At 47.3% G+C, this 14,964-nt stretch overlaps 1 protein-coding gene across 1 annotated transcript in view; it reads right to left on the bottom strand.

The window, feature by feature from the left end:
- Window positions 1–2,088: 2,088 nt before the first annotated feature.
- MYT1 (myelin transcription factor 1) overlaps window positions 2,089–14,964 on the bottom strand; it is a 34,781-nt gene continuing 21,905 nt past the window's right edge. Inside the window, exons 14-20 of the mRNA XM_009273936.1 lie at window positions 10,818–10,880; window positions 10,173–10,256; window positions 5,758–5,979; window positions 5,076–5,167; window positions 4,047–4,150; window positions 3,784–3,927; window positions 2,089–2,324 (exon numbers count right to left, since the gene is read on the bottom strand). Of these exons, the coding sequence (XP_009272211.1) occupies window positions 2,184–2,324; window positions 3,784–3,927; window positions 4,047–4,150; window positions 5,076–5,167; window positions 5,758–5,979; window positions 10,173–10,256; window positions 10,818–10,880 (850 nt within the window). The 3' untranslated portion in view covers window positions 2,089–2,183. The remainder of the gene's footprint in view (window positions 2,325–3,783; window positions 3,928–4,046; window positions 4,151–5,075; window positions 5,168–5,757; window positions 5,980–10,172; window positions 10,257–10,817; window positions 10,881–14,964) is intronic.

Here is a 14,964-nt window from a genome sequence, read left to right as displayed (position 1 = left end):
TAGGAGTTGTAGATAGGGGTTTTTTTCTTTTTTTTCTGTTTTTTGGAATATCTTTCTTTTTATGGTCAAAAGTTTTAATTTTTAACTTTTTTTTGCTTCTTTTATCTTCTTTTCTATGGTGCGGTGTCCAGTTTAAAATAAGTATAAAATTAATAAATAAAAAAGTTAAATAAATAGCAAAAAGTTAACATAAGGTGTTGTAAATATAAATTACATACATCTTGCCAAAATTAAATAATTTACAGGATAATTAAACTAACTACTTTTTTTTTTTCCTCTCTTTCTTCCAGGAAGTGCAATTTCTCTACTCTTAAATACTAACTGAATTGCAGTCACAATCAATTTGGACTCTATTTACATGTTAAGAACATTGTGTTTTTAACACCTCAAATTATTTTTATTTTTTTTCCCTTTCTTCTGTATTTTTGCACTTGGAATGGGTTCTAAAATAAGTGAACTCATGGAGTCGGATCCTGCAAACACTTAAGTATGCGAGTAAACCCACTCACGCCAGCTGCCCTATTGCACTCAACAGGGGAACCGACACAAGTCAAGTCGCTCGTGAGCTTCGGGGCCGGATCCAGTGGCCGCTGCCATCGCCGGGAAGCTTTCTCCTGACTTCTCTGAATCGTGGATTATGCCCTAAATATCTGCAGGATTGGGCTCGAAACGACACCACAGTCTTGCCTTTAGTATGGGTCAGCAAAATCCTCCCCAGCTCTGCCCGCCCCGCCGCCGGGAGGGATGTGGGATGCGGGATGCGGGTGCTCCCCGCGCTGGGACCCCTCGGGAGGTTTTGCCCCCCTCCGCTTCCAAAGTGTTTGCAGCAGGGGGACAGCAAGCTCCGTATGGGAGCGAAGGTGGGGGAGAGCGAGCCCGCGGGGTGACAGCCGGCTCCACGCGCGATGGAGCAGGTGCTGGAGAGCAGCGTCGCAAAGACATTCATAGAGTTGTTCTTTAAGTGCACAGTGGGCTGCGTGTACCGAGCTGCTTACAAAATGCTTCTTTGGAAGAATACCCAATACCTGAATACTCTTTTTTTTTTTTTTTTCCTTTTTTTTTCTTTTTTTTTTGCAGAATGGCGCTTGCGCTGTGATTTTGCGCAAAATGTAGAACACCAAACCAAAAAATACCCATTGCCCTGTGGATACCTGTAAGAAATCGACCACTGATTCATGGTAGGTAAGCACTTTGCTGGCCATTAATTAACATCTCTCTTTTTGTTGGTTTTTGTTTCTTTTTTTTTTTTTTTTTGTTCATCGCAATCTCAAACGTTCTCTGGCATCGATGTATGATCTCTGGACTGGCAGTACTGCGCCACTGTAAGGATGATCACAATAATGAAAAGAACCAGAACCGTCATCAAACAGACTTCTAAAAAATCATATACACCGGACCATGACACATTAAGAATTCTTCTGTATGAAATATCTGGTATTGGCCTATTCATAATAGCTATTCTCATATTTAAGACAGACAAAGGAATACTGTAGTTGCAAACTCCAAAAGCTTCCCTGAGAACCTTTTTTCCATTGCGCTTTCCACTGGAGATCCAGAACTGCTCTTCAGATTTCTTTCAGAAAATAAAAATAAGCTACTTTATAATACTTCAGAGTTCCCATGCCCAGTGGATATCTGAACACCTCGGGGTTGGGAGGCCCAGCACAGGTTCAGATTTACAGGTAGCTTGCAGCTCCAGCACTTGTAGCAACATAGAACATAATTCATGTGTGAGTAGGTGATCTGGACATACAACCATAGACAACATGAGCGTTTAAGCCAGTCATACGCTAGTCTTGGATCAGACAAGACCCTGTTTTTGTAACGTTTTAACTCTTGGATCAATTCTGCAAGAGCATGGCAACTCATGAAAGATGCCTGCTCTTCACCAGCTACCGAGCCCCACAGCCTACTGGAGAATTTAACCTTCCATCCTGATCTACCTCGTGGTCCAGGTAGAAAAATCCCACTTTTGTCAAGAAGGTCCAAAGTTAAGTAAACGAGAACATTGAGTTCGGTCAGTTCCACGTCTCAGAAATGGCCTCTTGGTTACATTTTGGTCCTTTTTTTTTCTTTTTTTTTTTTTTCCATTCATTAAACAAGTTTTCTAACTTGTAAACCTGAATACTTGGAGGGAAAGTTCCATCTTACAGTCTGTTCGCTTGCTCGTCTCCATCCCAGCGCTAAACCTGGATGCCCTTGACGGCTTGCTTGATGCTCTCCAGCAGGTCCTTGTTCTCCGGGTTCTGGTAGCACTCCTGGTTGGTGTACATGTCAGTCAGCGTGTTCACATATGCATCGAAGTTCTGCTCACTAATTGGCTCCTGCAGCCAAAAAAGCCAAATAAAAGTGTTAGTAGTAGAGCAGGAAGAGGCTGAGATGTTTCTTTGCAATTAATCGTCTGTATGTACCAACGGCCAAAGGTTTCTACGTCGGACCCTTTTTGTGTGCGGTGTTGTATGTATGGGAACCTCTGTGCAACCCCTGATCCTGCCAGATCTTAACTGGGTCCTTAATTTTATGCATTGGCCTCGTGGAACTATTAACAGCATCAGGTTAAGCGTGTGCAGGCAGTTTGACAGGCTTGAGGCTGAATTAAGCCATGGAAATGAAGGGCTGGAGGACGAGAGGAGGCAGGGACTGCTGAAGCATCATGGAGGGAACCAAAGGCAAAGTTAGGACAGGAGCCCGGTCACCTTGGGCTCACATCTGCCCCCACCAGCACGCTGCTGCTGCAGTACAGCTTTTGCTTTTGAGGGGCATCGTGGAAACCTTGCAAATACCTAACTTGGAGTTAATGGGGGAAAAAGAAAGGGAGAAGGAAGAAAAAGAACAGGAATAAAATGAGCATACAAGTCTCGTGGGCATTATTTAATTGGAGTTGCCTGAAACCTTGAAAAAATATTTGCTGAACAGTTTATTTGACCTTTATGTGTCAAATACTTCACAGAAAAGCACTCAGCGAGCGGTTTTCTGCCAGTTAGGCAGCTGGGTGAATACTATCCAAAACTGCTCTGCTGGAGGATGGCTTCTCTCCAACCAGCCTGAAATTAAATACAAACCCCAATGAAAAGGATTCCCAAAAAAACGGATGGCAGAAAAAATAAATCAAAAGCTCATTCCTATGATCACTGCGATGGTCTTTATGAGTTGTAAGAGGACAGCTTCCCCAACAACACGAGCCCCCCCTCCACACACCTGGTTTTGACAACAGTAATTACATTCCTGGGAATAGAGAGGAGGTAATTAATAGCCTTTTGTGGTTTTACTATTTTAATGCAGTCTTTTCATTTTGCAGTAACTCTATGTAACATGCTGTGGGCTGTTAGACCTTGTTAAATTAAACAAAATACACTCTCTTTAAGAATGCTATTCTTTGGCTGCCAGCTATTCAAAACTGAATTGAAACTACCTGCATTATAATAGGAGCTGTAAGATCTTTCTGACGTTGAAATCCAATCCCTCCTGATCTCTGCTTGTTCTGTCTTAGCCTAAAAGGCGCTGGGTGCCCTTGATAAAGTTTCCTATTTTGTGATAATGCTCCCAGATGTAATGAGACAGAACAATAGATACAAAGGGAGATCAGCAGAAAATGACAACAAAAGGGAGATATAATGCAAGCTTCAGAGATAAGGCAAAAATACTGATCTTATAAAGGACACGTAGGTGTATATAGAGAAATTCTCCCACTCTTTAATTGTGCATAAGCCTTATCGTGAATTGGGTTTGGCACGGCTCTCTCGATCACACCGGCTGGGGCGAGCGCTTGTCAAAGTTTCTTACCATGTGCGGAAGGCGGATATTGGCAAGACTTTGGATTAGAGCCTGGCTCAACCCTGAGAGCTCCAGGAACAGGGCTTCGTTTTGCTCCTCTATGATTTTGTTTTCCTCCTCGATGTTCTTCAGGTTCTTCTCCATGGTGGAGATCTGCAGAGCAAGGCGCATGCCAGGGTTACCAACCCTCACGCGACAGCACCCACCACCACCCATGCAAGGGGCTTGGCCGTGCATCCACAGGCTTGGATGCCCGTCCAAAGCACACAAACCTGCGACTGCAGTTTCACCATGGCGGCTTCCATCTCCGAGTTGGACTCATTCAGCTCACTGATCTCCTTGTTCAGCTGCTTGATCTCTTCATCGTTCTCCAGAACTGTGGGAGAGAAGGTCACGGGCAGTCAGCAAACGCTTGCGGGATAAGCAAAAATGTTGAGCTTTCTGCTGAGCCCGTCCTGTTGCGTGGACATCACCACTCACAAAGTCCTTGCCTTTGCTTTTACGTCCTCTAAACGGGATGCACATCTCACCTGCTTATTTTTAGTTTTAGTTTTTTAGTAAGGTTTTTAGCATCATGGTTCAATGGTACTTTATAGGTCAATATGTAAATGCAAAAGCCAACGACAGCATAGCGGTTGGAGTCCAGCACCTCCACGCACCCTGCAAGGTTGATTGCCCTGAAAACTCAGGTCAGTCTGTCCAGTCCTGAGTTTGGGAAGATGACATTTAAAAAACTAATGCATGCCTTGATTAGAAATTACGAGGTTCATAAAATAAAGCAATATTTCTAGAAGAGTGCGGGTATTTATAGATTCCAAACTATATAAGTATTCAAGTCAAATGCCTGAACCTTGTCAAATACCACAGAAACCTCAGTAATAGCACTGGAAAAGCAAACTGCCATCGCTAACAAAATTCCAGATCCAGAAATATCTGCAGGATTAAAAGCCCTGAATAGGTGAAAATCGCTGAACGACTGCAAGTGATTTGTAAAAATGCCAGTGAATATTTAAAAAAAAAAAATCTCAATTTCAGCATTAGTTCTTTTTGCCTGGAATTTCACTATAGAAACTCCTTCTTTATCGTTTCACCTGCTCCCTCCCAGTATGTCACTCGGGGAGCGGTGCCGGTACCACGCCACCCCAATACCCAGGCAACCCAAGAAATGGGTGCTCATAGCACAGGATAAGCTTGCAAATCTGAGGCCAGATTTCTGTGTTGAAACCTCTTCAGTCTGCAAAGAAAAAGATATACGGGCTCAATACCCCGACACACCTGCAAAGCAAAAGGAGTGAACTTACCATCGCTGGTCTTGAACTTTGTGTTGAGAATTTCATCCCCTGAGAGTTTTCCTTTCTTCCCAGCAAAAGTAGCTCTTGGACACCCTGACAAACTGAAAAGCAAGTAAAAAGGGGTTTCATAAACTCTCAGTATTTCTAGGTGCTTATGTTCCCAACAAGAGCACGTACCATTTGGTAGAGTTCATGCTGCGAGACAGTTCTAAAAGCTTTTTACGGTACAGAGGAAATTGCTTTATGAATAATGCCACAAACCTCCCCATTTATAAAGCGAGAGCAATTTTCTCTGAACAAAGATTAAAAACCACATTGTTTCCTAAAAGAGAGGGCATGACAGGTGAGGAAGGTGAGACGAGTCTGGTTGGTTGGGGTGTCAAATCCCCCGTTTGGGGTGGGTCCTGTTCTGGCTTGCTCATGGAAGGACGTTATATTATCAATTTTCATGATTTTACCCAATCCACATCTCACCATTGCAATATTAAAATAACTCACGTATTGTTAGTTAGCATTTTCCTCCACGCAGAAAGCTCCAACCTCGGAGCAACGTGACTGAGGTCAGGATCAAAAGCACCAGCTATTGAGCCTTGCATGAAGAGCTGAACGATGCTCAAGGAGCATCTAAGGCAGGTAGGTTAGTCCATGGCAATGTTGTCACGCTCCCGCTGATTTCAACCCTGCGATTTACCTTCTGTGAGTGAGGAAGCTCCCGTTGGCATGGCCAGAGCCGTCGCAGCCCGGCGTAGGACAGGTTGGGCCTTCATTCTTCAACGACTTCCAGGAAAATGAGGACCCATTGAGCGATCCTTCCTTCTGCCTGCGGGCTGCGAGAGGGCACCCTGATGCGCTCCGGTGAGAGGCATATTTGCCGCTGATGTGTCCGAGCCCAACGCAGCCAGGAACCGGACACCTGGGCACAGGGAATTACCAAAAATTACAGCACGGGAATGAAGAGGGACGTAAGGAAATTAGGGATGAGCAGGAACGAGGAAGCCTGGGAAGAGAGCGTTCGCATTTAGGGATCTCATCTGGACTTTATGGGGTAGGTGCTTAGTTGATGGAAATGGCAGATCGGAAATTAAGAGCTATGACTGCCCCTTCAAGAGAGCAAAAGAGAACCAAGGTAAATCCTGCAAGAGGGAAAGACTGTGGAGGTCACATCACACTCACACTTGCAGCAAAAGCAGGTCCCAGTGGTGTCCCAAACCGTATGTTCGGTGCCTCATTGAGGGCAAAGATGGCAGGTAGGGCGGCCTGACGTGGGATCCCGACGTTACCTCAAGGCTGACACGCTCGCACCGAACCATGACAAATTTACACCCAGCTCTGCCCGGTGTTACTGCAGAGGAACCCAGGGTCATCAACTTTATCACCCTACACTAGCATGGTCAACGCGATCTAGGAGCACTGTCTGTACCCATGGGGACACAACCCTTCCTCGTGAACCAGTCCCTGACCCGGGAGCCGGTCAGGCTGCAACCTGTGCACCGAAAAGCTGCAAACCTGCTCCTGCAAGGAGGGCATCCGAGGGGTTTCCAAGTCCGTACCCCATCAGACAGGACAAATAAACCCTGGGGCACCGCTCAGCCTGCAGCCGCGGCACAGCCTCGCTTGCCGCCTCCTCCTCCTGGTTCACGTCCCGCGGCTATCAAGAGATCAACCTGCGCTCGCAAAGGGATGAAAGTGGGAATTGTCGTCAAGGCGGTGCACGGGCCCTCCCGCCCCCGTGCTTCTGCCGCCGTTTGTGGCTGGTTAAAGCACACAGGAGCTGCGAGGGGCATCATGGAAGCACTGACACAACTTGTGCTAATTGCCAAGAGGCTGAGTGCCTCTCTAACAGGCACCTCCTTCCTCCCTGCTCACAAACTCCCCGCCTAATGGCATACTCACTAAATTCAGCCGTTCGACAAAGCCTGGTGTATCTATTAAGGTTTCTGCTGTGGTTTGTTTAAAGATGCTAGTCAATTATAAATACAGTTAAAAGTTTATTACTCAAGGGAGGCTACTCTAAAAAAGGAGGGGTGGGAGGAAAAGTAGGTAAGAAATGGCAAAATTAACCCCGTGTCCTCGGTTTGAAAGCAATTAGGGACTTAAGTTTCCCCAGCAAAATATCTGCTGAGCTGCTCCTGAAAATCGCAAGCTGCGTTTCACCGCAGAAATGATTACCCTGATTGTTTATATTTCGTACAAAAGGGAGATGACAGCAGAAGGGGGGAGCTGTACACCCAGCCTTTTCCCAAGATAATTTGAAAAATGCTGATCTCGATTTTAATCAGCTGCAAATGCAGCACAATTCACTTATAATATCCCTGCCAGCAGGATCCTCAGTAAATTCATAACATCATTGCTTTTATATGATCACGAGCAAATTACTGAATCCTCAGGAGGAAAAGGAGCGGGGGGGAAAGCACGAGAGAGAAAGAGACTAACCCCAGCATTTAGTATGCAGCCATTACGGCCCAACCGTTACATATTTTACGCTGTTAATTTAACTTTCATTACATTTTCATTGTTAAAAAAATAAACCGGAGCCTTATTGTGCAAAACAGCTGGCTTGGACATTTTTAATTTTTTTTTTTTTTTTTAAATGATTATTATTTAACAGAAGCACCAGTAGTGTTTGATCAATTAGGCAGCCGTGGATGCTTCCGCTTTATGCCAGGGCTGGGCTGAAGGTTGACGTGATCTGTTCAATCATGTCTGTAGCAAATTACTTGAAGGATGAACAGCAAAACCCAACAGGGACTAAATGACTTTCTCCTCGGTGGCGATGTGCAAAGCTCGGCTGGGTTCCAAGTGGCGCTCGGTGCAGACGGAGGATGGATTTAGAGCGAAAGCTCCTTAACGCAAACCCGCACCGGGCGCACCTTGCTGTGGGAGGCACAACACAAGCTTTCCAAGGGCTGGGGGAAGGCAGCGGGGAAGGGATTGTTGTACCGTGTTGTTTTGCACATCTCAGAGGAGCTTCTGCTCCTCCTGGGTGTACTGGAGGAGCGGGGGTTGCTGCCTGTGCCGCGGGACGTTGGGGAATGCCTTCATGCCCTCATGCCGTGGAGACCCTCGTGCCCACCTGGCACTGCCTGCACCTGCACCCACGGTCCCGCTGCCGACAGTGCAGCAGAGCCACACCGAGCCTCCAAGGCCAGCCCGGGGGTGGACAACGTCAGCTTTCTAGGATTCAGAAAATCCCAGCTCTGGTGATGCTCCAACCCCATTTGTTGCCACTTTAGCTTCCCAGCGTCTGCACCTTTAGGTGGACTAGAAGAGACCCAGCCCCTGGTGAGGATGCCAGGGGGGACCGTCGTCCTGCTGGGGATGCCTGACAGCTCGTCCCGCGTTCCTGTACACGCGCCAGCTGCACCACAACAAAACAGCCATATAAAAGCCCCTTTCTCCTTGCGCTGGGAAGCAATATCTTTGCAGAGAAACCGCGCTGGGGGAGCCGCTTGGCACATCACCGACCGGTCCCAGCCCCGAATGGGGCAGGCAAGGGTGAGCAAAGCCACGGCTTCCCCAGCCCCGCAGGGCACGTGTCCCTGGGGAAAACGTGGAGAGGGGCGACCTCCCAACCGGGGGCCTCCGACTGCGGTAAAAGAAGCAAACGTGCAACAGCCGGCAGTTGCACGACAGCATTTGCTGCTTGTCCTTTCCTTCGCTGTGTCACTGGTTAATGGCACAGCGTTACAACGCCACCAGCAATTTAGTGTATTATTTGAGCCAAAAAAGGATTTTTTCCCACAGATTCTTGAGCAGGTTGCTTAATTTTTAATAAACTCCGCTAACTCCTGCTAATTATCACACGGCTCATTTAACTGGGAGGCTTTCCTTCCTGTAGACTGAGGAATAAAAACAGAGCAGATGGCTCAAATATCATCTCTTTCTTAAAGGTCCTTCCCTGAGCTCACGCATCCTGGTTTCCCGCAGCCTCCGCCGGGCTCTTCCGCACCCACTTGTTCCCACTCTGGCTCAGCCTCTGCTCCAGGGCAAAACCCGGGTACACAGAGGTATTCACCTCTGCTCTTCTGCAAGGACAAGACCTGCCCTAGGGCTAAAACGGGGGGAAAAAAAGATGCATTTGGGGACAGTCTGCTGAGCCAAAGGGGTTTGGCCAGAAATGCCAGCGCTCATGGGCATCCAGAAACTCTTGGAGGGGGTTGATAAGTTTTTCCACCTTTCTTTTTAACCCCCTCCACCTGCACTTGCTGGGTGAGTGGACAGTCTCCAGAAAGGCTGGGGATGCTCTGGGTTAACAAAAAATAGGATGCTGGGGTCAGTGCTGGCCCCAGCCCTGCTGTAAAGGCTTTGACGTCCTGTAGCTGCGCGAGGGATCGAGAGACAGACTCCGAACCTTGTGTCAGGCCCTGGACGCCGAGCCCGTGATGCTCAGGCTTGCTAAAAGTCAGGACAAATGGATTTCACAGCAAATGAAAGCTCCTGAGGCAGACTAAGAGATTTAAAATCTCTGTTCCCAGTAGGAATAAACCCCCTGGGATGTTTTGAAAAATTCAGCCCGAGGCAGCAGAGAAAGGCTTTTTCTGTTCGCTTTGAATATTCAGCCGTGGCAAAGACTCTACAAAACGTGTCTTATTCGGGGTTACCGGATCCTGACCCGACTCAGTGCTGGATAGTTTCTATTTCTACCGTGTTCCTGGGAGTTAAGCGAGCCCTCCAGCACCCCTCGCCTGCCCATTACTGCCCAAAAACCTGCAACATTTTGCTTACCTGTGGGGTCTTACCCTCATTTACAACACTGGTGGGTTTTTTTAGGAATTATATAAAGCACTGGTAGGAGAGGAACTGTTCGTGCCCTACCAGCCTACCTTTCACATCTGCAAAAACCAATAAGAAAAAATACACCGTTACCTCCCCACCACCCAATTTTCCCATCAAATTTCAAAATTGCAACACCATTTTTGGGATTGCAGAATTCCCTGGAAACCAGCAGAAGAGCTTTGGCAGCGCCCGCTCCAGCGCGGGCAGGCGATGCTCCGAGCAGCATGAGCGAGGGGGGACGCGGGATGGACGCTGCTCCCCCCCGTAAATCTGTGCGAGGCAAAGGGGATCGAGCAAAAGGGTCCACTCGGGAGTTTCATCCAGACTTACTTCATCAGCTCTGGGTCTTCTTTATCATCCTTTGTTGGGGTGATCTTGATCCCACTTTTCTTGGCACGAGGGCAGCCTGACAGACTGTGGTTAAAAAGAGAAGAAAGGCCTGTCTCACTGGCAGAATCACTGCATTTGCTATTCCCCCGCTTCAGTCATCTTTCCCTTGAATTTCGCACAGTGTTTTTGATCTCTCTCGTTTTGCAGCTTCACATCACGAGAAGAAGTCAGGAGAAAAAAAAAATAATAAAAAATTGAGGGAGATGGACAGTAATTAATGGTGTCTAGATAAGAAGATATCTGCTAACAGCCTGCGATGTTTAATGGAATTGTTGAAACAGAAGGCTCAGATCTCTGCTATTAATGCTCTAAAGTGATAATAGAAGTCATAAATAGGTAGCATTATTAACAGGAACATTGCATCAGCTAAAATCTGACCCTTTGTCTTTTATTCTGTTGAAGGGAGCTTCTAATCAGATGCTGGAAACATCAAAAAAAAAAAAAAAGTCAGATTAAAGAGATGAAAATAGGCTTCAGTTGTCAGTAACATTAATGTTTTATTCAGAACTTTGCAACTCTGCCCACTGCAGGGGGAAAAAAAAACAGAAAGAAGCTACAGAGAAAATAATTTAAGGGAGATCTTACCTTCTATGCGATGCATAATTTCCTGTTATGTGACCAGAGCCATCACAACCAGGAGTAGGGCACCTGCGGAGGAAAGGGATGCTCGGATTAGCCTGGGGATGCGAGCAGGGGATCGACGCTTTGCGACAGCTCATTTCAAAGAGAAATCTAGGGACTGTCAACACAGAAGCAGGTTTTTCTTCCTGCCCCTTCTCCCTCCGTAAGAACAAGGGCTGGTCTGTAATATCCACGACACCAAAGTTGATGCATCGCTGCATGATGTCGGCGGTGGAGAGGAACATCAGTGGGAAGAGGGGGGGACGTTGGGAGTGCGGCAGGTAGCTGCTCTCCAGCGGAGGGACGTGGGTCCCAGCCTCTGTCCCCACCCTCCTGAATGGGACAGCTCAGAAGATGATAACAAAGGAGCCAAAAAAAGACCTCTAGGACAGTGTCCGTCTTCCTGAGGAAGACGTAAGGAGATGGCAGGTACCATCCAGGGCCATTGGGCTGGATGCAAGCATAGACAAGAAACCAGAAAAATAGCCTACAACTCTGGACAACTTGGCCATCGAGCTTTCTCCTCTGGGGCCACCTCGGCCAACACCAAGAGGAAGCCCAACAGAACATCTCAGATCAGTTCTGGGTGATTTGGCGGGGGCTAATCTCACTGAGGGAAAACAGACACCCCACCCCAGGAGGGTCCTCAGAGTCCAAAATCATTTGATGCCTCCGATGGAAAATAATGAAGGAATAGGAGGGAAAAGGTTAGGTTAACCTCAGGTCTCCTCCTTCCATAACGCCATGGGCGAGGGACAGGGGGGTCTGCAAGGGGACAGCTGCCTGCGGGGCCTTGGGCTGGGGATCACCAGGTCACCAGGCACGGTGCACCAGCAGCTTTTGGTGCTTCGGTGCAAAATCTGCCCCTCGGTCCTCAGCCGCTGCCATTACAAAGGGGTCTTTGAAGATGCAGCCATGATCGTGGGTTTGAAGGTAAGCATCCAGCACTCCGGGACATGATTGAAAGCAAAGCCTGGAGAATAGTTCTGTGATCACACAAACCTGCACAAAGGCTAGCAGGGGCTGCGAGCTCTACCGAGCGGCAGCGAAGATAATGGCACGAGTTAAGCACCGCATCATTAAGGGCACGGAAGCAAGAAAGGTGAGGGGATATGAAGTACCACGAGCACAAAGATCTGCTCCAAATGCTGTAGGTGACGCGGTGAACATAAAAGTTGTCATGGGGACAAGGAGGAGAGGTGAGGAGTGCTCACCGAGGAAGTGCGCGCCAGCCTGCCAATTAGCCAGGGCTGTTTGAGTCAAGTGATTAGTACGGGGGGGAGGAAATCCACGGTGCCGCGGCGGGACGAGCAGGAGGGGCTCAGCCGCTCGCTTCTGAGCTGGCGCGAGCAAAGCTTACGGGATGACCGCAAGCTTGCAGAGTGCTCTTTCTCTTTGAGGGAAGATTTTGCTATGCCCCCGCTTTCTCAAGCCCCATTTTTAGAGCCACCGGTGCCTGGTTTGGTAGCACTGGTTGGTACCCCGCCGCAGAGCAGGGATCGATGTGTCTCCAGGACACCCCAGTGAACTGACGGGCAACACATGCCGGTGCACGGGCAGCCCCTGAGGCCAATGCCTTTGGGAAAGCTCATGCCTGACCTAGGCAATGGTATAGTTGGGGTGCTCTGAGAGTCAATGCAGCAATGATTTCCACAGATGCCTTTAGTTCTGCAGCTTGGGAAATGGCCTTTTAAAAAGTCCTCTTTTTTTTTTTGTTAGAAAATATCAAAATCCTCCTCTTTGCACCAGCTCTGAGGGAGGGTTTGGCAATTGTGGGTCATTGAAGAGTCTGCATTGGCAATAAAATTTGGCACCTCACCTAGGCTGAGGAGAGCAGGGAGACATCCTGGTCCCAGAAGGGTGACAGGGAGACTAAGTCAGGACCAAGGCTCGGCTGCTCAACTCAGGAAAACATAAATGCACGTAGGTCCGGTGCAATAAGAGAAGGGACACATCCAGCAGGACCCCTGTGAGGGTGCAAATTCTCTAACTCATTTAGAAATTACAGGTTTAGGAGATGACTGTGACATTTCCCTGTTACATGCTGTTAAAATAGAAAGCAAAACTATTTCTTTGTTGTTCTAGCTTCAGGGTGGGATGAAATTCTGAAAACACTAACACCAAACTCCTTTTGCCTTTCAGGACTTTTAAAAAAGGGAGGGAAGTGATTTGAGTTTTATTTTTAATTATCTGGAGAGAAATCATACCGACAGAGACCTTTTATTGCATGTTCCAGCCTGGAGCTGTTTTTTTTATATCGGGGATATTAACCCCTGAAATAGAATTTATAATAGAAACACTGACATGGTCTTATCTGAAGTTGTGAAAAGCGATGACTGCGCTATCTGAAGTATCTCCAAATCCTCTTCCCTTCCTCCCTGCTCTGCTCCCATCCTCACCAGGACATAGGAAAAAAAAGCAGTCCTTGGAAAATAACATTACAAAGCTTTGTTTTGGCCAGAAGTTTCCTGTTTTATACAGTATTTTGATAAAAAGCGCTGACATCGGATGCCCAAGGGGAGCAGGGGATGCTGCACAGCAAGTCTTGGTGCGATGCTCCGTCTCGGGGACGACCCCGTTTGCTTTTTCTCCGGGCCCTTACTGGAAACGGGCCTGTTCCTGAGACTTTTTAATATCTTTAACGCTAATTGCCTGATCACTGGGCTATTCTTCAAGGCTGTTGGAGAAACACCAGTTCAGCAAAGCTATGTTAAGAGGTTATTTCAAAATGTATATCGTCTATAATGCATGATTAAGTGTACTTAGCGCTAATCATGTGAGTCTTTTCCCTCCACTAGCATATTCTATTAATATCAACTAATCCAGCTACTTTTTCCACCTCTGTGATAAGGAGCAGGCAGCTAACGAACATTTCTCCTGGCACCAGCACCCGCATCGATGGTGGGGTGCGGAGCCGTCCCAGACCTACGCTGCCTTCCGGGCCACCAGAAAGGGATTTGGGGCTTTACTGACCACTTTAATGACCAAAGGGGCTCCCACCTGACTTGACTATTCTTACCGTGGCTCCAAACATCACTGATTGCATACAGGACACAGGACATATTTATTTTTTTTATGATGAGCCTGTGCAATGTGAAGTCCCCCATGAGGTTTTACTCTCAGTAGAGGCTCTTCTGTTATAGTTACGAATCTCAGTGTCTAAATAATCCTGCAACTGGATTCAGCAAAGCAGGGAGCTCAGAGGAGAATCAGCCTCCAAAAATAGGCTGGCTCCATGGAAGTGATGGTGGAAAAAAAATTCACAATTAGCTTTTCCCCAAAGATGTAGGTTGGGTGGAGGAGGATTCCGGTCCCCCCCAGTATCTCCATCGATTTTAAATACAATTTCTATTAAACCTTTCTTTAGGGGAGGCAACCTAAGAGAGAATTTGGGAAACCTTCTTGTGAAGAATAAGCTCCTAGTGAAAATGAGGAGCTTTGGGAAGACAGCAGCAAAGCTGAAAACAGGATTAAGAGGAAGATATTTGAATGAAAATGTGAAGACCGAGTTCCTCCCATCAGGAGCAGAAATGGGAACAAAGAAATTTGTGTGCCTGTGAGCCCTTTGCCACTGGCTCAGGATCCGGCCTCGCCAAGCGTTTGCTTGCTCCCTCTTTCATTCCCTCACAAATCAAACTCCCATGGAAATGAATAGGAACCTCTGTCACTGCATCCCAAACAACCCCTGAAATTCAGCATAAAATTAGCATCCCAGGTTCTCCGAAAGAGTTGGCATCTTTTCGCTGTGTCCTGGTGGTATTTTCCCAGCTGTGTCTCTACCCAAAAATAAAGCGTGTGCTTTTATCTAGGCTTTGGATTATTTGAGAGCCATACAAAAATGTTGAATGAAAAGGGTTATGGCACAAAATAGGGAAACAAGAGCTTGGGAAAGGATGCCAAATGGGAAAGAAAATAGCGTATGTCTACAGTGCCCAAAGAAAACCTGCCAGGGGTCCAGGTTATTTCTGATCGTTTCCGTGATCCCCCCTCCCCAAAATAAGCCTTGCTCCATGATGCTGACTCTTCCCAACGTGGCGGCTGGAGGCTGGGCTCCACCAGAGCTCCTCGCAGGTGGATTTTGATCGGCTCTTTGAAAGGAGAAGGGAGGGGA

Source organism: Aptenodytes forsteri, unplaced genomic scaffold (assembly GCF_000699145.1).
Source record: "Aptenodytes forsteri isolate BGI_AS27 unplaced genomic scaffold, ASM69914v1 Scaffold47, whole genome shotgun sequence".
NCBI lineage: Eukaryota > Metazoa > Chordata > Aves > Sphenisciformes > Spheniscidae > Aptenodytes > Aptenodytes forsteri.
Note: the sequence above shows the minus strand (reverse complement) of the source record. Positions and strands in the feature narration are given on the sequence as shown.